General features: G+C 38.4%; 1 protein-coding gene across 5 annotated transcripts in view; it reads left to right on the forward strand.

The window, feature by feature from the left end:
* The window catches only part of PLSCR4 (phospholipid scramblase 4), a 41959-nt gene that overhangs the window by 16656 nt on the left and 3040 nt on the right, over positions 1 to 22263 (forward strand). For 2 of the 5 annotated variants that reach the window (XM_040636704.1, XM_040636705.1), the window contains 6 exons: positions 5075 to 5294; positions 5874 to 5901; positions 6808 to 6918; positions 15692 to 15927; positions 18621 to 18663; positions 19590 to 19813. In XM_040636704.1, coding sequence (XP_040492638.1) covers positions 5895 to 5901; positions 6808 to 6918; positions 15692 to 15927; positions 18621 to 18663; positions 19590 to 19813 — 621 coding nt within the window. In that variant the 5' untranslated portion in view covers positions 5075 to 5294; positions 5874 to 5894. The remainder of the gene's footprint in view (positions 1 to 5074; positions 5295 to 5873; positions 5902 to 6807; positions 6919 to 15691; positions 15928 to 18620; positions 18664 to 19589; positions 19814 to 22263) is intronic. The other 3 variants (XM_040636706.1, XM_040636707.1, XM_040636708.1) reach the window with 2 other exon arrangements.

Consider the following 22263-nt stretch of genomic DNA (forward strand, 5'->3'; position numbering starts at 1 on the left):
TGATGATGTTTTACTGTTGTGATCAGAAATATATATATGTACCTCTATTTGTAATAGTTCAGCAACTTTTCCAAAAATCTAAGCACTGAAGTTTAGTTCTGACACTAACCACCCAGAGTTAGGACAGACTCCACAAGTTTAAAGGTACAATCCCCAGTAAGACTGCTGCCACTGAAGCCCTAACCTCAGGGATTGCCAGGTCACCCATACTTCAGAGCAACTGGCTACAAATCACCCTCTCAGGTTTGATCATTCACTAGAATGACTCACAGAATTCTAAGTGCTACATTTACAATGCAGGTTTCATTATGAAGGGTAAAGATTAGGACCAGCCAAAGGAAGAGACACATTGGGTGAGATCTGGTAGCGTTTCAGGTATGAAACTTTCATGCCTCTTTCCTGTGGAGTCAGAATGCATTCGCTCCCAACATACTGATGTGTTTGCCACCTAGAAGCTCACTCCAGCTTCAGTGGCCAAAGTTTTTATTGAGGTGTCATTACATAGGCATGGTTACTTGGATCATTAGCCAAGTGGTTGAAGTAAATCTCCAGCCTCTCTCATCTCCCCAGAAGTTAAGAGATAAGTAAAATATAACATAGCTCAAAATATCACCGTCTTAATACAGTGACCTTTTGGCATGATCAGCCCCCATCCTGTGACATCTCCTTAGCATAAACTGAGGTGTGGTCCAAGGGCCCACCATGATTAATAAAGGCACTCCCATCGCTCGGAAAATTCTGAGGGTTCAGAAGTGTCTCCCCAGAGCCTGGGACAAAGGCCAGACAAAATCTTTCATACGCAACAACACAAAGTTACCTGAAACAACTGAACTTGAGTAGCCATCACTTCCTGTGGAAATGGAAGAAAATGATTAATACATGAGAGATTAATCAAAGCCTAATTAAATATTTCTTTTTTAAGCAAGGCATGTATGCATTCGTGGGACTATTAGCACATTAACTTATATTTACCCAGCATGGATTCTTGTGAAATAAGGTTTATAAATTGTGAATGCTTGAAAAATACCATTTACATTTAATAAGAGTTTCATCAAGGCTTTCAAATAAATCAAATGTAATATTACAGATATATTATCTCATTTGAATATATGCCATGAAGTACTACACTAATAAAGACATAAATACTGTTTTTTTTGTAATGGAGGGTAATTAAAAAATAACCTCACTATTTATATCTTGGAGATGTAATGATTATTGTTATTTTTAGAAGATGTCTTTAATGTAACTATAATTGTCTGCAATTTTTAAAGTCCATTACTGGATAAATCCAGTAGTGGATAAATCCAGTCATCTGAATAATATAATTAATGTCACTATCCTACTAAAATCTAATAGCAAATCCTTTAGACATGTAAGATGTGCTCTAAGTCATTTGTCTTTCATTTAGCTACAAATAGGAAAAAGCCCTCCAGCAATGCCTCCATTTTCTTTCTCCTAGTTTCTTCCAATTTGAAACTCATTACCAACAGCACTTGTAAAATCATGTCTGCTAGAACCATTCTCACTGCTGGTAGACAATGGGGAGTTATTGATGTCAGCTTGAAACCCAGAATAAAGTCTTCACCAGGGATGCTTAGTAATGCCTGTTAAATGGCTGAATGGCAAAGAGCTTTTTTTACACTACACTTGAAGACAGACACTTATTCTTGGTCTCTTCACAAGCTGGTTTATTTTACCTAGTGAAATTATAGTAATACGTGCTTGTTGAGGATTTGCTGTGTGCCAGGCACTGTTTTTAAAAGTGCTATCTGAGGGGGTGCCTGGGTGGCTCTGTTGGTGAATCGTCTGGGATTCAATAGGGAGCCTGTTTCTCCCTCTGCCTGCCACTCCCCCTGTTTGTACTCTCTCTCTCTGTCAAATAAATAAATAAAATCTTTTTAAAAAATAAAATAGAATTTTTAATGAATAAATAAAAGTGCTCTCTGAGTGTACCATTTCAGTCTTCACAACAGTTCTTTGAGGTGGATGTAGCTGTCATATTGCCCATGACACAACAGATAACCCAACTGCAGAATAATCACTCAAAGTCACATAACCATTAGGGATGCCTGGGATCTGTCTGTGTGAGCCACTGTTCATACTATCTGATTTCAGTGGTTTCATTGAGCTTTGCTTGCACGTCACTGTTTACAAAGGTGGAACTGAAGAACAAGGTACAGTGTCAGCTGCAATGTTGGATGCAGCAAGGGGTGTCCATGTAAATGATCTCTTGCTGTGGAATGCCATTTATGATGCCGGGGCTGCCTTGTAAAGCAGCAAACCACAGCTTCACCAACCTCGTCCTGTCTAGCCCATGTCTTCTTTGCTTCTTTACTGGGTTCCAGTTGGCTTAGATTCCCCTGTATGCAGCTTAAGCCCTAAAAATGCGGAAGACCTTTGGAATTAAGAGCTCTTGGAACTATATCATGCTAACTTGTTGTGGAGACACAGTTCAGTTTTCTAATCTGAATTCCATCTGTTGTAAAGCCAAAACCCCGTCTCTTTTCAACCTATGGCACTTTCTGTCCTTGCTGAGTGATTGGGAAATCTGAAAACGATCTACTGGATGTTACTGGGGAGGTAAATCCTGTGAACACCATCCCTGTTAAGGGATTTGTGCTTGTACCAACTAGAAATTATCCTGCCTTATGTAACAGTTTGGATAAAAGTATATGGTAAAATTTTTATAACAAAGGGAAGAGAATTTGAGGTGCAAAAGGAAAACAGCATCTCAAAGGAGAGGGGAGGTAAATCCTGCAAACACCTGCAACTTGTGAGGCAATGTGTAGGTATATTTTGATGTTAGTTGCTTTTTAAAACATTTATATTTTTTTTTAATTTAAAGATCGGTATATTTTTTCAAGGTGTGACTCAGTCACTTAAATCAGATTTGAATTCTAAGCTCTGCCTGACATGCTTGAGAACTGTTATTTTTCTGTACACAAGATCAGCCTCCAACATGCCTGAACACAGGGACTGTATTGAAAGTACAGATTTCCAGGCCTGAACCCCAAAAGTACTGCTTCATATTTGGGATCCAGAATTCTGTATTTCTTCCTTCAAGTTTTTACCCTGAACATAAAAATATTCAAATCTCTGTCTTTACCTAAATTCAGCAATTGTTAAAATGTGCTGCTTTTGCATTATACTCTACCATTTGCCACTATAGACAGTTGAATAGGTGATAGATGCATGGACGGATAATTCCCTTTCACTAAGGCACTGAATCATCTGTTCTAACTAGTTTCTGACACCGTTTCTTCATTGTTTACAGTTCCCAGGATTAATGTAGAAAGGAACAACAGATAGAAAGTTATACGCAACATAAAACTGTCAAATAGTTCTTTTGTATTGTGAAATCATGTCAGACACATAAATATACATATTTAAACATGTACCTTTTAAAGACTAGTAAGAACCCATCACCGCCCGTCTCACCACCCTGTAAACTAGGACATAAGGAGAAACTTCAAGCCCCTGTGGGCCGCAACGAAACACTTGCCCCACACCCTATCTCTGCATGTACCCATTTTCCTGAATTGTATGTTATTCCCTAACTTTTCTTCAAAGTTTCCCCTGTGTATGTATCAGAAAAAAAAATGTTCTGTTTCATTTTCCTACATTTGGACATTCTTAAATGATATCATATATGTGTTCTCCAATGACTTTTTTTTTTATTGTCATAATTTCGAGATTCATTTCTCTTGATGTATATGGCTACAGTTTGTTTTCACTACAGTATATTCTTGCATCATAGGAATGTACCATAATTTATTTGTTTAATGTACCATTGATGGACATTAGGAATGTTTTTAGTTTCTTTTAATGTGAACAGTATGTCAGCATTTTTGTATGTATCTTCTGTATACATGTTCAAGGGTCACTTGAGGGTATATTCCTAAGACTGTCCAGGATTTAAGGTTCTAGAAACATTCATTTTCTACACACCAGAGATTACCATCATTGAAGGAACAGGATCAATTCCTTGTTGTCCTTTGATTGGCCTGCAGTTTGGTCTGACTTTTTGATATGCCCCAGAATACCTTTTTTTTTTTAATGATTTTATTTATTCATTTGAGAGAGAGACAGAGCACAAGCAAGGGGAGGGGCAGAGGGAGAGGGAGAAGCAAACTCCCAGCTGAGCTGGGAGCCTGACGTGGGGCTCGATCCCAGAACCTGGAGATCATGACCTGAGCTGAAGGCAGAGGCTTAACCATCTGAGCCACCAGGTGCCCCTCCACCCGAATACTTCTTTAACCTTTAAGACACATAGGACTTTGTACAACTAGCTCTAGTTCCAGAGGTGAGTGGAAATGGTGCAAGACTGGTGGGATTCTGATCCATGCTTGGCAAGACAGTCATTTGAGCTGGAAATCTACATATATTGAGTCAACTCAGTATCCATATTGTCTACTGTCTTATATGGTAATCTAAAGTTTCTTTGACATACCTCATCTATATTGGTGACTTTCTTCTCAGCTTGAACTGCATAAATGATCCCATTTTGTAATCTGATAAACAGAATGACACATTGAAAAGAAAATCCAAAACAGACTGGATTTAAAAGTACTTGATTTTAGCAGGGTGGCTATTTATATATGAGACAGATAATATAATTAAAGATATGGAAAGTATTCAATGCTTTGCCTGACATTAGATAAGCATTCAGTAAATTATAGCCTTTGTTGATGTTGTTCATTGTTATCATCCAGAACTCAGAAATCCTGAAATTGCTTTCTCTGATAATGACTTTTTTTTCAATCTTGAAGGAATCCATGAAATCTCTCCCCCACCCTTTGTTTCAAATCTCATCTCAACCTCTATTTTACTTCTCTTGAGTTATACTCATAATGTTTTCATATATATACTGTTTATTTAAATAAAATAAACTTCTTTTGGTCTCTTCTTAAACAAAACATGCCTGTTTTGAGCTTTTGATTCCTACCTTCCCCAGTCCCTACCATTTCCCCACCATCTTCCTCTCTAGTTCAGTTAATGGCACAGTCATCAGCTCCGGTACCCTGGTCTGAAAACCGACACTCATCCTTGACTCCTCTCTTCCTTTGTCCATCAGCAGCTCCTGTAGGTTCTGCTCCTGACCACGCATCACCCTCCCCAGTCTAAGCCAGCATCGGTCTCACCTGGATTTCGGCTGCCATCCCATCCTCACTGCTTCCACTCTTGCCCCTTCAAGAGAAAGTATAAATCAGCTCTCATCACTCCACTGATTAAAGTCCTCCGAAGACTGCCCAGCTGCAATTACAGCAATTGCTCGGTCTTGCCTCGGTCTTCTGGTAGGATCAGACTTGTCTCCATCTCTTCATTCTGTTCTCTTCAGTCCTTGTGTCCCAGTCACGCCTCTTCCTCACCCTTGAGTACCACAAGCTCAGTGCCATCTCGGGGCCTTTGCACGTATTGCCTGTTTTCCTAGAACTCCATTCCTACATTTGTAGTGTCAGGCCTCCTTTCCTGGTTCAAACGGCTCGAAGGTTATCTCCTGAGAGAGGCTTTCCCTGAACCTCCTGGGACCCCCATCCATGTTTTTCCTGCACTTTATACTTTGTTTTCTTTATGTATCTGTACTATCCACATATAATCTTAAAATATTTGTTAATGTGTTTTTAATCTCATGCCACTAAAATATAATCTCCAGCATGAGGGATGGGCACCTGTTTTTCTGATTACTGCATTTTCAACATCTATGTTAGTGCCTGATATATAATAAGTGCTTAGTAAGTATTTGTTGACATAATGAAGGAATGAATTAAAGGTAACTAACAACTAAAAAAATTACAGATTTTTACATGTATCACTAAGTAATAATAGTAACTATATATATCTATCTTAAGGTATTAAAATGTTTTGTTTTGTAGGACTAAGTGAAATTCTCCAAAATGTCAGGTAAGATTTTATGAATAAATTTTAATATACCTTATTTTCAAATGTGAATTATGTGATATTTTCCTTAAAAATTGGAGTTTATTTCCTTTTGAAGTTCTTTTTTTTATTGTTATTTAGCATTTGGAGAAAACATATATGTGTTCATTTATATGTATGCACATTTCTATCTATCTTTGAGAGAAACGGATTAAAAGGGATTTATATTGGCACGTATGTACTGAAAGATCTCTAAAGTATGTGGGGAGAATTAAGTAAAGGAAAAAGTAAGAAAGTAAGTATGCAAAGAGGGGCAGTAGTAATAAGAGGCCTGTAGTGACGGCCTGCCCATATAGAGAAGGGCTCAGAATCAGGTCCTACATTTTCAAGCAGTGCAGGAGATGATGGAAGGAGAGAAACACCACATTTGTGGGATTCGTGTTTTTCAGAGATAAAAATCAGAGGAGAATCAGAATTTTTCCTTGTAGTGAGTACAGGGAGACATGTCTCTAATCGCAACAGGGGAGAAGATAGCATCATGGAAAGTGAGTTCAGTCCCCCCCTTGCTGCAGCTATAGTGACGGAGATCACTTTCCCTGGAGAGGTAGATAAAACGGCCTCGAACTGAGTCGTGTGTGGCACCATTGCTACATGCGGTCAGCTGAACCATGAGCATGAAAGGGTGTGGCTCTGATCATAGCACAATATGAATAATTGCTTTGTTTAAAAAGAAAAAAATATATATTCAGCCTGAAAATTCATCAATATATATTAATAGGTTAATACCTAATATACACGAGCTATGTGTCTTGTAAGAATATGAGTGTATTTCATATTATTTACATTCATTGATAAGAAAAAGTGAATATATTCTCTTACCACGTTATCACTTCCATTATAAATCATGTCCCCTCTACCTCTTCTCCCAAGGTGTGGTCCCCACCGCCCCTGAGCAACCTACAGATGAAACGGAGAATCAGATAAAGTCTCCTGACCCAAGGCCTGATGCTCCGCCTGACTACAGTTCCCATTTTATACCAGGTGGGTTAAATCAGAAAGATACTTCACCTCTCCGGGAAACCATACTAGTAGTTAAGATTGCTTTTAGAAGTAAGTAATTGAGTGATTCAGTAAATAAGTATTGAATGCCTCCAGGATGCCAAGTAGTTTACTAGATGTCCATTAGAATATATTTGTAGGCTGCTGAGGAAGGAAGTTATTCAAACACTGATGGCATTGTCTTCACTATGTTAGAAAAATACGAAGAGAATGTTGTAGGGCAGTAACTGACTCTACCAGGGATTTGAGGGAAGATATAACTGAGGAAGTCAGATATTTCTGGCTTGATAAGGAGTTTCTCACTCAAAGAAAAGGAGGAAGGGCCTTTCTGGCAGAAGGAGCTGTGTTTACAAAAGCACAAGGTCGGGTGGGGGGATGGGGTAGCTCATGATGGACATTAAGGAGGGCTCATGGTGTGTAATGAACACTGGGTATTATGTAAGACTGATGAATCACTGACTTCTACCTGTAAAACTAATTATACACTATATGTTAATTAATTGAATTGAAATTTTTTTTTAAAAGGGCCAAGGTCATGAAAGTCTGGCAGGAGACATATATGGGACAAATGGAGAAATGGAGGTGAATGGCCTTGAGTGCTGATTAAGTACTTATACAAATATTTATATAAGTCTGAATGCACTACTGGTGGTGACTCAGTGAAATGAATACTCATAATGCTAGTGGAAATCCGAGTTACAGTCTTTTTAGAAAGTAATTAGGCAGTGTGTAAAATTTTTTAAATTAGAAATATACTTTTGAAGTAAGGACGGAAATGATCGTGGTTGTATGCAAATACATTTCAGTGACCTAGAAAATGATAGTTAAGGTGTAGCAGCATTTCTCTAAATATATAGTTAAGTGTATATTTAGAGGTAGAAACCATTGAGTTAGTCTGTGAAAGAGGAGAAGACTCCCCAGTACCCACAGGATAATGGTAAAAATGTTTTGGCTCTAGACTTACGATCCATGGAGCTCAGTTAACCTCTGCTCTTGCAGTGTTTTCTGAAAACAGCAGGGCTTCCTTTTCCCGTTTCCCTTGTATGTATGCATATCTGATCCAATATAATGCCATTACTGGCTCAACTCCCGCTAAATCCAAGGTCTTGACAGTCCTACATTATAATCACGCTATATCTGACCATTTCTCCTAATTCATGGATAGCTCTGTATCCAAGAACCTAGATTCCACTAGAACAGAGGCTCTACCATTTCTAAGTTGCATTGGCTAAGTCATGTTCTGTTCGTCTGGGAAAGTACCTATTCCTCGTATCAAAAAATTAGCAAGAGCATAGGATATAGCATTCAAATCAAATGACTAGATAAGTTGAAAAAGATGATAGTGCAGGGCACAGAACTGAATTTTCAGTTATGAAATACAGTGACAAAAATTCACTGTGATCGCCACCTAGTGGCTGAACTATATACTTACTTATGAATTATTTATGTTATTCACATGAAGGAACTTGAAATACTATAAAGTATTTGGCTTTAAATAATTTCTTTAAATTCAGTTATTTAATTTCTACTTGCATTAGAGTACTGGCCATGTGTTCCCACTGAAAATAATTTTGTCCCAAATATGTGTGAAAGAATAGCTAATAAAGACACTTTTGTTACATGTAGTCTATTTAAAGAAAAGAAATGACATAATTTCTTGAAATAAAAAAGGATGATAGTATTCAAAATAACCGAGAAGATACAAATCCCACAAAGCGGTATTTTTCACACTAGTATTGGTAGGACAACGCTCCATAACAGAGTTATTTATGTAAATAAATATGAGATATTATAGTTACACAGAATTAACCATTTTGCTTTGTTTTGGTTTCCTACAGAACCAATCAGTATCCTTAATGGTAATTTCAAAGCTCAAAGGGGAATATAATATACTGTTTACCACACATAATTTGATCATGTTTATTCCTTCAGCTCTCATAACATCTGTGAGTAATAAATATAACAAAAATCATTTGATTACATAAACATGTATATAATTTTTCTTAGAAATATAATCTGTGCTGAATAGCCCCATAATCTAAACTATAATTTTCTAATTTATTGATCCTCAAATTTTATTACATGAGGTACTTTTAGGTTAAAATCACATGGCTAATATAAGAATTAAGCAACTCACTGAGGTGATAAAACAGTATTCTTAAGATCATTATATGACTTTTAGTTGAATTGTTTTTAATAGTTCAGAAAAAGGGGTAGGGATATCTGATTTCCAGTCTAATTTGGGTACTCTCTTAAACACAGTTCTTAAATGAATTGAAGTATATTCTTCATGACAAACTGAAACATGTAATTTCTTCCATTTGTTCTAAAGACACTAGAGTTTTTTGTTTTTGTTTTTTCTCAGGTAGCTCTAATTTGACATTGTTTCTAGTTACTATTATTTTTCCTTTAGTCTCTCCTGACTCTCACTCTCTGTCAACACCTATACGTCTTCTAAAGAACTGGTGTTCCCCAAGGTTGGGCGACTCCCCTGCCCTGCCTTGTCTCCCTCTTCGACCTAGCCCATTCGCCGAACCTTTTTACACACTCTCCTGATCTTGGTAATTTGCCTTTAACCACTTAAGAATCCCTTAGCACCCACCCATATCAGTCTCCTGTGCTCTGAACCTGCATTTCCAACTGCCTAGAGACCATTTGCCCTGGAAGGACCCTGGATCTCAAACTCAGTGGTCTGCGATTCAACTTTGGCACGTCGCTCCAGAGCACATACCCTCTATTCTTTCCGTCCTCTGGAGATTGCAGGGACCCACCTCAGAACTTGAGAATCTTCCCTCATATCCAGTCTGTTACTGAGACAGGACTATCTTTTCAGTGTTGCTTATTACTCTTCCACTTACTCCTCCTTACATTACAAATTAACTTGCCTTCCGTCTGCACTCCTGTAGGCACCTCCTGCCTAACTGAACCTCGTTCATAGAGGTTCTAAGTGTAAGTCCAATTACTTCACTTTCTATTTTATTGGTATACAGTTTACTCTTTGCACAGAGTATAGGTCTTTCATAATCTTCACCCCCTCCCCACCTTCCTTTCTAGCCTGTCTGCTAAATCTCTATACGTAGCCTTGACCGCTTGCAATACTGAGCCTCCTCTGTGCAACTGTTCATTTTGCACCTACTGTCCCTGCAAAACCTTTGCCCATTGTGGAGGTGCTGTCTGGGTCTAACAGGTCAGCACTCACATCATAGGGTACCTTCTCTGCCTAGGTTGAGCACCCTTCCTCTCTAATCTCTTCACACACTATGAATCTACCCCTGATCCCACGAGTTACTTGCCTCATGATAACCATTCACGTTTTCAAAAAAAAATCTGTGTATTTTCTGCAGAACTGAGTGTCCTCAAAGACAGACATGTCTTTCTACATCTTTCTGTGTCTAGCAGCAAGCACAGCAGCTGGTCCTTGAGATGGAATTGTGGAATGTTTCCCAAATAAAGAAATGTCTGATTTATTTCATGACTTTGTTGTCAGTATTAGAAGAAATAGTTCCACAATTCACGATGCTTCTGAGTGGGGTTTTGACGAGTAACCAGAACGTCCCAGGCTTCATGAGCATCAACAGCCACTCCTCCCTTTAGTGCCCAAATCACTGGAATCTGACCCTCTGTCCAATTTGCCTTTCAGGAAGTACGATCTGTATTTATTTCTCATCCCAGACAACTTCTGGAAGTCTTGGGGAATGTCCCTTCCTGGTGGTGGCTGGTTTCCTCAGCATGGGCTGACCCCAGACCACTGCTTTGCCTCTATGTTGGTGACCACTAGCTCTTTCTGAAGCCAGCTTTCTGCCAGCTAAGCTGTTATTTCTGTGACATCCCCTAGGAGAGGTGTGTGTGTGTGTGTGTGTGTGTGTGCGTGTGTGCGTGTGCGCACGCACATGCATATGCACACAAAACTTAAGGCCTAAAAAAACAGCTGCCAGCTGGAGTTGCTCTTCTAGTCTGTAGTTTCACGGCCATCCATAGAGTCCTATTTTGGATGTTCCACGCCTCTCTGATCTAACGGGAGTATTAGCATAATTTAATCAAGGGTGCCTCCGCAGTCAGAATGCTTGAGTTTTAATTCTGACTGTGTCACATATTGACATTATTGATTCTTTAGCAAGTTACTTATCCTCCTATGCCTCAATTTTCTCCTCTGTAAATTAAGGGTAATAGTAATAGTCCCTGCCACATAAGGTTGATGCCTAGATTACAAGATTTAATACATGTAAAATAGTTACAGTAGTGCCTGGACCACAATAAAAGCTCAGCAAGTATTAACTATTACTAGCCTCCTCCAGCAGGAGCTCCTTCCTGGTGTGCATGGTGTTCAGGATCCAGTTATTTGGGTTCTCCAAGAGAGAGCGTAGTCTCCATCTTACCCCACTCTCTCAGGTCTTTTTCATTCTGTAGGAGGGACCTTTTCAAAGAACAGCCACCAATGCACTGTTCCCATTTTTCAGGAAATATCAGTCCCTGCCCTGCACAGCTGTGTGGCATTGCTTTCTGATTACAGAAAGATACCGGATTCCCCTGTCTGTAGAGCCACAGGCCCAGAGCCTGGGTTACTTTGGGAACTAAGACAGCATTTATGGGCCTTCAGCATCACAGCCCAAGCTACAGCTCTCCCAGGCTTGTTCCCTTTAGTGCACTTACTCAGACAGGAGATGAATCTCGGCTTCTGACATCACTTGCTGTCTTCTGGACCAACATCCCAGTGTAAGAAAACAAAGATACATGCACATACACACGTTATAAACAGGAATTTTATAGACAAGTAGCAATTTTCAGAAAGAAACTCAGTTTAACCTGTATTTACAGAAGATTTGTTTTTTCCCTTCAAGGAGAAGATCCACAAAACTATTTGCAACCATGGTGAAAACAAACTCCTATGTGATTATGCATCACAGTTTTGTGACATTGTCTCCATCTTTCCCTTTCTAAAATAGGATCTTTTCTTTTGTATGTTGGTTTAACAGAAGGGTCTTTAAATCACTGGCTTTCAAACATTCTTTCTTTAAATTTTTTTAATTAAAAAAAAATTTTTTTAATTAAAAAAAAAATTTTTTTAAAGTAATCTCTACACCTACCATAGGGCTCAAACTCAGCCCCAAGATTGAGATTCACATGCTCTACTGACTGAACCAGCCAGGCGCCCCCTTAAACATTCTTTTTTTTTTTAAAGATTTTATTTATTTATTTGACAGAGATAGAGACAGCCAGCGAGAGAGGGAACACAAGCAGGGGGAGTGGGAGAGGAAGAAGCAGGCTCATAGCAGAGGAGCCTGATGCGGGGCTCGATCCCATAACACCAGGATCACGCCCTGAGCCGAAGGCAGACGCTTAACCGCTGTGCCACCCAGGCGTCCCCCCTTAAACATTCTTGATGACAATCTGCTGTGACCCAGAGTAAACAATATATATGTATGTATATATTTATATATAAAAATATTTATATATATGTAATATATATATGCTATATATAACATTTCACCAAGCAATATTCAATACAGTGAGTATGCAGCATGTGGGAAATACAGTTTGATTTTTTTCTATTTTATTTTATTCTAGTGTAGTAAATTTTATTTAAAAAATTTTTAATTGTGAATCATTAAATTGATTTCACAGCTCACAGATTGTATGTACAGATTGTAAAACACTATATTAGAACAATGTTTCTCAAACTTCGTTGTTAAGAATTAGTGAAATAGCTATACTTATATCAGACAAAATATACCTTAAGGCAAAAATTGTTACTAGAGATGAAGAACATTTTACAATAATAGAAGTGTCAATCCATCAGAAGACATAACAATTATATACATGTATACATCTAAAAACAGAGCTCCAAAATATATGAAGCAAAAAATGACGGAATTCAAGAGTAAAATAGACATTTCAGTAAATAAGAGTTGGAGACTGCAATACCCCACTTACAGTAATGGATAGAACAACTAAACAGAAGGTCAAAAGGGAAATATTATACACCAAATTAAACATAGACACGTATAGCTCACTCTACCCAACAACAGTGGAATATACATTCTTCCCAAGTGCACATGGGACATTCTCCAAGAGAGATTACTGATTAAGCCAAAAAACAAGTCTCATAAATTTAAAACTGAGATCATATTGATTTCACAATGGAATAAAATTAGTAATCAATAAAAATAGAAAGAAAGTTGGGAAATCTGAGGAAATTAACACACCCTTAAATAAGCAAAAGGACAGAAAGAAATTACAAGAGGAATTGGAAAATACTTTTGAGTAAATAAAACCTCAATATACCAATATACCAAACCTCAATATCCCTTATGGGATACAGCTAAAACAGCATAGAGAGGGATGCCTGGGTGACTCGGTTGGGCATCTGACTCTTAATTTCAGTTCGGGTCATGATCTCAGGGTTGTGAGATTAAGCTCCACATCGGGCTCTGTGCTCAGCAGGGAATCTGCTTCAGATTGTCTCTCCCTCTCTTCCTCTCTACCCCTCCCCTCTCTGTCTCTCTCTCTAATAAGTAAATAAATCTTTAAAAAGAGAAACACAGCATAGAGAGAAATTTATAACTATCAACACCTATATTAAAAAAGAAGAAAGACCTCAAATAGTAACCCAACTTTCCACCTTAGAGAGAAGCCAAACCCTAAGCAAGTAGGAGGAAATAACAGAATTTTAAAGTAGAAGTAAATGAAATAAAGAAAGGAAAAGCAATAGGCCAAACTGACAAAACCAAAAGTTGGGTCTTTGAAAATATCAACAAAATTGAGAAATCTTAAGCTAGACTGACCAAGAAAAAAAAAAAAAGACTCAAAGTGTTAATATCAAGAGTGAAAATGGAGACATTACTAACAAGCTTATAAAAATTAAAATGTATTACAAGAGAATACTATGAACAGTTTCATACCAACAAACTGGAAAACCTAGATGAAATGGACAAATTCGTAGAAAAACACAAACAACTGAAACCGACTCCAAGAAATAGAAAACCTGAATAGAGCTATATAGCAAGAGATTGAATTAGTCATTTAAAAATTTCTGACAAAGTAAAGCCCAGGTCTGGATGGCTTCATGAATTCTACCAAATGCTTAATGAAGGGTTTAATACCAGCCCTTTACAAGAAATTTAAGAATGGTGAACACTTATTTCCCAGCCCATTCTGTGAAGCCAGTATTACCCTACTAGCAAAATTAGACAAAGACATCACAAGAAATGAAAACAATAGAGCAATATTCCTTATAAGTTAATACAGATGCAAAAATGCTCCACAGAATTCTAGCAATGTAGTAACCAAATCCAGCAATATATAATAGGGATTATATACCATGACCAAATGCAGTTTGTCCCAAGTATGAGAGATTGGTTCATCATTCGAAAATCAGTCAATGTATGTACCATATTAATGGAATATAGTACAAAAATCATATGATCATATCAATAGATAGAGAAAAAGTATTTGACAAAGTGAAACATCCTGCATAATTAAAACACTTAACAAACGAGGAATAGGAGGGAACTTCCTCAACTTAATAAAAGGCATCTATGAAAAGCATCATGCTTAATAGCAAAAGCCAAAAGCATTCCCCCTAAAGTCAAGAACAAGACAGGATATCGCCTCATGCCACTTATATTCAACATTGTACTGGAGGTTTTAGCCAGGGCAGTTCGGCAAGGAAAAGTAATAAAAGTCATCCAGATTGGAAAGGAAGAAGTAAAGCTATCTCTATTTGCAGATGACGTCATCTTGTATGTAGATCATCCTAAGGGATACACACATACATGCACACACAACTAGCACTAATAAGTGAGTTCAGCAGTAGGAGTGTAAAACAGTGAAGCCACTTCGGAAAACAGTTTGGCATTCCCTCAAAATGTTAAGGCTAATTCCATTCCTACTCGAGAATTGAAAACTTATGTTCACACCAAAATTTACACTAATTTCACAGCAGTGTTATTACAAATAGTAGCCAAAAGGTAGAAACAACCCAAATCATTAATCGGTTGATTAATGAATACATAAAAAGTGATGTGTCCGTGCAATGAAATATTACTGAGCCACGAAAAGGAATGAACTACTAGTACATGCTACAACATGGATGAACCTTGAAAATATCATGCTAAGTCAAAGAAACCAGACACAAAGGCTACATGTTACCCGATTTCATTTATATGGAATGTCCAGGTTAGGGAAATCTGTAGTGACATGGTTTCCAGGGGCTGGAGCAGAAGATGGGAAATAATTGCTAATGCGTGTGGGCTTTCTTTCTGGAGTGATGAAACTGTTCTGGAATTACATAGCTATCATTAAAAACATCCCTTTAAAGTTACTATCTTTGTGACCCTAAACAAAAACAACAGTAAACTTAATAACATAAATGTACAGTGCTAATTATGTGCTAAGTCTTGTGCTAATCCCACTACAGCCTAGTGAAGCAGGTATATTATTATCTCCAAGGGAGAAACCTATTACAGAGAAGCTAACATGTTACTTGATGTTTCAGACCTTATCTCTACACCTCTGTATAGAATAATTATCTTACAATCAGGGATTAGGAACCTTTAAGAGGATTAAATGAGTTAATACATAAAGCCCCTTACTTAATACATTGTCTGTGCATGGTACACATTCAGAAAATGGGTCGTGTTTTATCCCAAAGTGGGTGTTGTGTGGCACATATATTTTTCATGTAAAAGGTCATTCTAACTTGCAATGTGTTATAGTGTTAGTAGTGTATAACACTTTCCTTTGTTTTTGGATACAGGAGCCCCTGGACTAGCTGTCCCTCCACCTGCAGGCTACCCAGGAGGCTTGCCTGTGGGATACTACAGTCCGCAGCAGCCCTGTGCCTTTCCCTCGTACCAGCTACCTGGTGGTATCCATCCTATCCAGTACCAGCCTGGCAAATATCATATGCCAAATCAACCTGTTCCAATCACATGGATGCCAGGGCCTGCTCTTATGCCAAACTGTCCTCCTGGTCTGGAATACTTAACCCAGGTACTCCACACAAATCCAAATAATTTTCTTATATGAAACATGACTGGGGATCTGACAAAAAGAGATCCAGAGCTGGATAGAGCGGATGAAGGTGATGGGTCAGTGATGACAAGGGTCCTGTTTGTGAGACCGTGGGAGTGGTGGTACTGATTTCAGATATGTGAAGGGAAAATGAGTGCAGGAATGTATTTGGTGGGATCGGTAGGCTTTCTAAAGGATGTATGCTGAATTTTAAGATACGTAAGGTGTCCTGGGGAAGGCAGTTTAAAAAACAGGAGCAGAGGAAAAACTATGGAAGATGCTAGATGAGGTGTTTGCATAGAAGAGTTAACACCAAGAACAGCAACAGTAGAGCAGAACAGTAGACCGTCAACGAGTCACTGAGTGCCTCTGCCCATCCCTTTTTCAATCATTACCCACAATTTTTATTAGCCACTCCTGCCACCCTCCAAACATAAAATGTCAATAAAAAGAGAACTACCAAGGGTTTTGCTTCAGGCCAAATTCCAGAGACCCCTCTTCCCACAACACAGTGAATTCTTATTTTCCATCCCTATAGACATTCTGAAGCTATCAGGATATCCGGCTCAGGAACTGGGGCAGTATGTCAAAGCCATGTACCAAATGGTATCGCTTAAAACCACATGTCAGAGACTCAAAGGAATTGCTTAATGAAAACTAGATGAAGCAAGTACTGGAAGTTCCTTAGAACCTATTGAATTATGTTTGGTTTTAGAAAAAGGAGATGTTGAAATACATTATAAGCAAGGGACTTGCCAGTTTTCTTAATTTGCCACGTTTTAAATTCCTTCTATTACTCTGACAAGGAGTTAAATGAACATATTTTATGAATTCTGTTTTCTCTTTCAGCGATGTTTTGAATTTAAAAAAATAAGTGAAAAAAGCAACAAAAATGTGTGCAACCAGGCAAACCTGGTTTTAAATTCTAGCTGTACTCCCTCCTCACTCTGCAACCTTCAGTAACTTTCATAAGTTACCTTCAGTAACTGTTGGTGCTTGAATTCCTCATCAATAAAATAGTACTAGCAATACATACCTCGTTGGGTGGTTGGGAGAATTTTTCAGGAGCTAAGATTTATAGTGCACCTACTATTTTTGGCACACAGGGCCCATCCAATGGGCGGTAGCTTGTGGATGTTATTAGTTGAAACACCTCAAATGCAAACAGAAGACAGAACCATTTGCTTTATCATTTTCCTTATCCTCGCCTTTTTGCAATCTCTGATGTAGATTCCATGAATCATTATCAGGACTGTCAAGATTCTGGAGCATTCAAAGTAGCAGGATTATATTATTTCTAGAGTATTGGCTTGGCCAGTGACTCCACCAATTGGTTAGAGAACTGAGCCATAGCAACCATAGTGTCTTACTGGACAAACTTCTTTTACATTAACAGGCATTATTTCTTTAGAATATTTTGCTCAGCAGTGGATGCTTTTATCAGCAGTGAATATTTTTGAGTTCTAGGTTTTAACATTCTGGATTTTTAAAGGAAGTATAAACCACCTTAGTGACCACTTTTGGCATTTTAGAAGACATGGTTAGACCTCCTCACCTGATTGTGTTTTCATATAAGAAAAAGTTTTTAATGAAGGAAGGATTGTATCCTCTTCATATCCTCCTGTAATCATACACCACAAAATATTTATGTCTGGTTAAGTTATTTTTAACTTTCTATTATTACCACATTCATGTACTTTTTTATCAGTTAATGTATTCAATGAGTATTTGGTGAAATATGACATTTCAGGCAATATTCTGGGCTCAGGGATTAGGAATGATCTATATTATCTAAAGTTATATAGATATAATTACTCTGTCCTCAAAGAGGTTTCTTCTTTTCTGCTAGGATATTCTCAAGTATATCAGGTAATGAGCCCATCATACTGTCTTTAGAGTGATTCCTAAGTGAAGTTAAGGTAGGAGTCTATCGGGTGATATTCCCAACACCCTTTTCAAGAGATCCCATCCCAGAATGTTTCTTCCTCTTTGCCCTAATCCTAATCACATGCTTCCAGCCTTTGTGGACCCTCTCCTTATTAAAGTATGCACCCAGGGAAGACCCTTGCATTAGTAGCTCAAATGAGTGGAAATCAGTGTGTTAACATCTTCCAGGGGTACCTGTGAAAATAATGTAAAGCTGGATACTCCTGTGTGAGGTTCCTGGCTGATTTGCTCTCCCTAAGCCACTGAGAAAATAGTTTCCTCTGTGGCTGGTCTGTGTTATTCCGTCCTGAACTTTCTGAGCACCTCCAGGCTGTGAGTGTGAGTGACCTGTCAATGAGACCAGTGAGTAGGGGCAGAGCTAGAAACAATCTGTATCAACACAGCTTCTTCTAGGTGCTGTTACTATAGCAGGATGATGATTTTCTGATGTACCAGGCAACTTCTTTTTTTTTTTTTTTTAACTCTTTTTTTTTTTTTTTTTTTTTTTTGGTAACTTTATCTTTTAAAGTGGAGAAAAGTGATTTTCCTACCTGGACAGCTCTGCTGACTAGGTACAGATAGGCTAATTTCACTTGATAATTTTTTTATTCCATTCAATTTCAAAAAGATATTTTGGTATCAATTAATACATTTTAATACCTCTCTCATCAGCTTCTTTTCTAACACTGATTTGATTTAATTATGTTATTTCTATTTTTCCTAATTGCTTTGTTCTATCCCAACAGTTGGACAACATACACGTCCTTCAGCATTTTGAGCCTCTGGAAAGTAGGTATAATTTTGTAGTGTTCAGCAGTATTTGAATCAGGTGAAAATTTGCATTACCCAATATCTAGTTCCTTAATATTGATCATCTCTTAGTGGTTCAAAGGGAAAAGACTATCTTCTTTTACCCTTCCTTCAAGAAAGTAATAAAGGGAATTATTTTGTATAATTGTATCTATTTATGTATCATACATAAGTTCTTAGACTTGAAAAAGACTTACATTTTATCTGGCCAAACCCCCCCATTCCGCATATTCATCTTTCATGGAAGAGGGAAAGAAGGAATCAAGAGACTAAATGAATTAGCCGGGGGCCCCACAGTCAGCTAATCAGTGGTAGGGCTGGAAATAGAATCTAAATCTGCTAAGCTCTAGTCCAGTGCCCTTGCTTTAGAAGTAAAAAGAAATCACAGTAAACATACTGCTTGATCTCAGTTCATCCTCACTAGATTACTGACCCCCACGTTACCACCAGATCTGCACATGCATTTGACCACCACACAGAGCCTCTGAGTTTCCTTGGTTCATTTTCCTGTTTGCAATTATGAATGACCCTAACCATCTCAGTATATTTCTTGAGCTGACTACTTTATGGTAAAATGTATAATTTCATTTACATGGTTTTATAATTTAAGTTTTCTAAATTCAGGTACTCCAGGAATATAGATTTAGTCTTTGCATTTGTATGGAAAAGTTTTAAAAATCATTTTGTACTGATCTCCTTAAAAGAAATGTTTTAGATTTTCAAAATTACCAGGTATTTATTCGGTATCTGAATCATTTTGGTGTCCTAATCAATTGTAATATTTCACTTTAAATTTTTAAAAAGCTATTTTGCTTTAAGCCCCTAAGAAATACTAGAAAAGGACTTCTTGACGCCCATTTTAACTGCTTCTAATTTAAAGTGGTTTTCTTATTTTATTTTTTTAGTGATGACATCTTTTGAAACTAATAATAGATATGATATTAAAAACAACCTGGACCAAATGGTTTACATCGTAACTGAAGACACAGATGACTTCAGAAATGCTTATCGGACACTAAGGCCCTTCATCCTCCGGGTCACCGACTTTATGGGCCGAGAAATCATGACAATGCAGAGACCTTTCAGATGCACCTGCTGTTGCCTCTGTTGTCCCTCCTCCAGGCAAGAGGTCAGAGAATGCAGGTCTTATCCCTGGTTTCTCCTGATCCAAGTCTTCACAGCACGCTTGTGCTCCTTCCAGAATGACAATGAGGGGATTTTCACTGGGTCTGCTGGTCAGCATGAAAGAAGGGAGTGGGGAGGAAGGAGGCCACATTGTTTCACCCAAGGAAAATCACAGAGGGCTTTTTCTTGTGGGCTCTTGTCTTCTGGCGGGTCAGACAGAAATTAGGGTATTTATTCGGTGACCACAATTTTGTCACTTGTATCTCTTGAATTGGAATTGTATCTGTGACCTAGAACAGAAGTCACGTACATGTGTCCAGATGTACCTACATATCCCCAGGTAAGATGTCCCTAGACATCATCGAATGCTTTTAGAATAGGAAGAGACCTTGGATGACTTTACACTCCCCATCCCAGTCCACACCTTGCCACAGATAAAGAAGGGGTGGCTCAGAAAGATGACGTGCCTGATGAGGATGTTACAGGCCCCCGAGTGCTGGAACTAGAGAGCTGACGTTCTGAGTTACAGTCGGGTTGCTCTTCTACAGCCTGTGTGGCTCTAGGAAGTTGTTCTCTGAAGGGAAATGAAGCAGCCTTAGCGAGAGGTCCACCAGAATTTTGAATTCTAGATTTGTCACCTACTTAAATTGTGCGATTTACTTAACTTCTTTGGAGCTCCATGCTCTTGCACATAAACTATGCACAACTATACCCCACAGGATTATGGGGATATTTAGAAGACACAGTAAGTGCCAGCACTTACTAAATGTTAATTTATTTACAACCTTCTCTGTGTTTTGATTTCCTTTGAGATGGAGATAATAATAGCATCTATCACACAGGATTGCTTTGAGGATTAAATAGTAATAAGTAAATGTTAACTCTTCATTACAGTACCTGGCAGATAGCACGGTGCTCAGAGAATGTTGTTCCCAGTCTTACTCCTCTCTCGTTACTGTTTTTGTAATAACAGCCTGTTATTTGAGATGAATCTTCACCTTTAATCCTGAGTCCTTTTGGGTATAGTAGGAATTCTTCATGAGTTGAATTATCTTCTCAAATGAATTTTTAAGTAGTTTACTTGTATACAGTTTTTATTTTTCTTTAGCTCTGAGGCCTAAACTTGTATAAGATCTTAATCCTAGGCAGCTATCAAATTTATATGCTTAAGTATATGTGTGAATGTATATATATGAACAATAACATCTTTTTTTTAAAATAATATCTTGATTTGAGGGGTCCCTTGGGGGCTCAGTTGGTTAAGCATCTGCCTTCTGCTCAGGTCATGATCCCGGTCTTGGGGTCAAGCCCCACATCGGGTTCTCTGCTCAGTGGGGAGCCTGCTTCCCCCTCTCCCTCTGCCTGCTTCTCTGCCCACTTATGCTCGCTCTCTCTTTGTCAAATAAATAAATAAAATCTTTTTAAAGAAATATCTTGATTTGACAGTTCATGAAGCTATGTAGTCCTGCCCCATGATGAGACCTAGTGGAAACTCTTAGAAAAGTATATATGACACCAGAAAAGCTACCAGTAGAACTTGAACTCTGACTCTTGTTATTACTAAATATGAAGATCTTAGTTCTTCACAGAGGAGTATTGTAGAGATGCTTAGCCAAAACAGGGCAGTGGACAATTTTGAAACTCTTTTTAAAATGGCTTTATGGGGGCGCCTGGGTGGCACAGCGGTTAAGTGTCTGCCTTCGGCTCAGGGCGTGATCCCGGCGTTACGGGATCGAGCCCCGCATCAGGCTCCTCCGCTATGAGCCTGCTTCTTCCTCTCCCACTCCCCCTGCTTGTGTTCCCTCTCTCGCTGGCTGTCTCTGTCAAATAAATAAATAAAATCTTTAAAAAAAATAAAATAAAATAAAATGGCTTTATGGAGTGTGTGGGTGGCTCCGTTGGTTAAGCATCTGCCTTTGGTTCAGGCCATAATCCTGGGGTCCCTGCTTAGCGGGGAGTCTGCTTCTCCTTCTCTCCTCTGCTGCTCCCCTACTTGCGCTTTCTCGCTCTGTCAAATAATAAAGTCTTTAAATCAATCAATCAATAAAATGGCTTTATATATTCATTCACACATTCTGTTGTTTTCACAATATTCAGTTTTCAGAATGCCTCTTTTTCCATTTCTCTTATAATTGTCATGTCTGTGATTTAAATCTAAGAAGTTACCTTGCTTGCTTTGTCATGAATTGTGCCGGAAGACGTGAGACACCTAGAGCAGAGACAAAGAACTTCACCACAGCACAGTAAACAGCATGAGTGTCTTGAGCAGTATGTTGGTGTAGGTCCCCGTGCCCCCAGGTTCTATAGGTTGACTCAGAGGAGCTCACGCAGGTGCTGCACACAGCTGAGCAGTCGTGAGCTTGGAGAACTGTCCATTGTATGGTAAGCAGTCACTTTGTTCCAAAGGGAAATGTGACCTCCGCTCTCAAGGCTGTTCTGACCTACAGCCCTAAG

This window comes from Ursus maritimus, unplaced genomic scaffold (genome assembly GCF_017311325.1).
Source record: "Ursus maritimus isolate PB19 unplaced genomic scaffold, ASM1731132v1 scaffold_20, whole genome shotgun sequence".
Classification (NCBI taxonomy): Eukaryota; Metazoa; Chordata; class Mammalia; order Carnivora; family Ursidae; genus Ursus; species Ursus maritimus.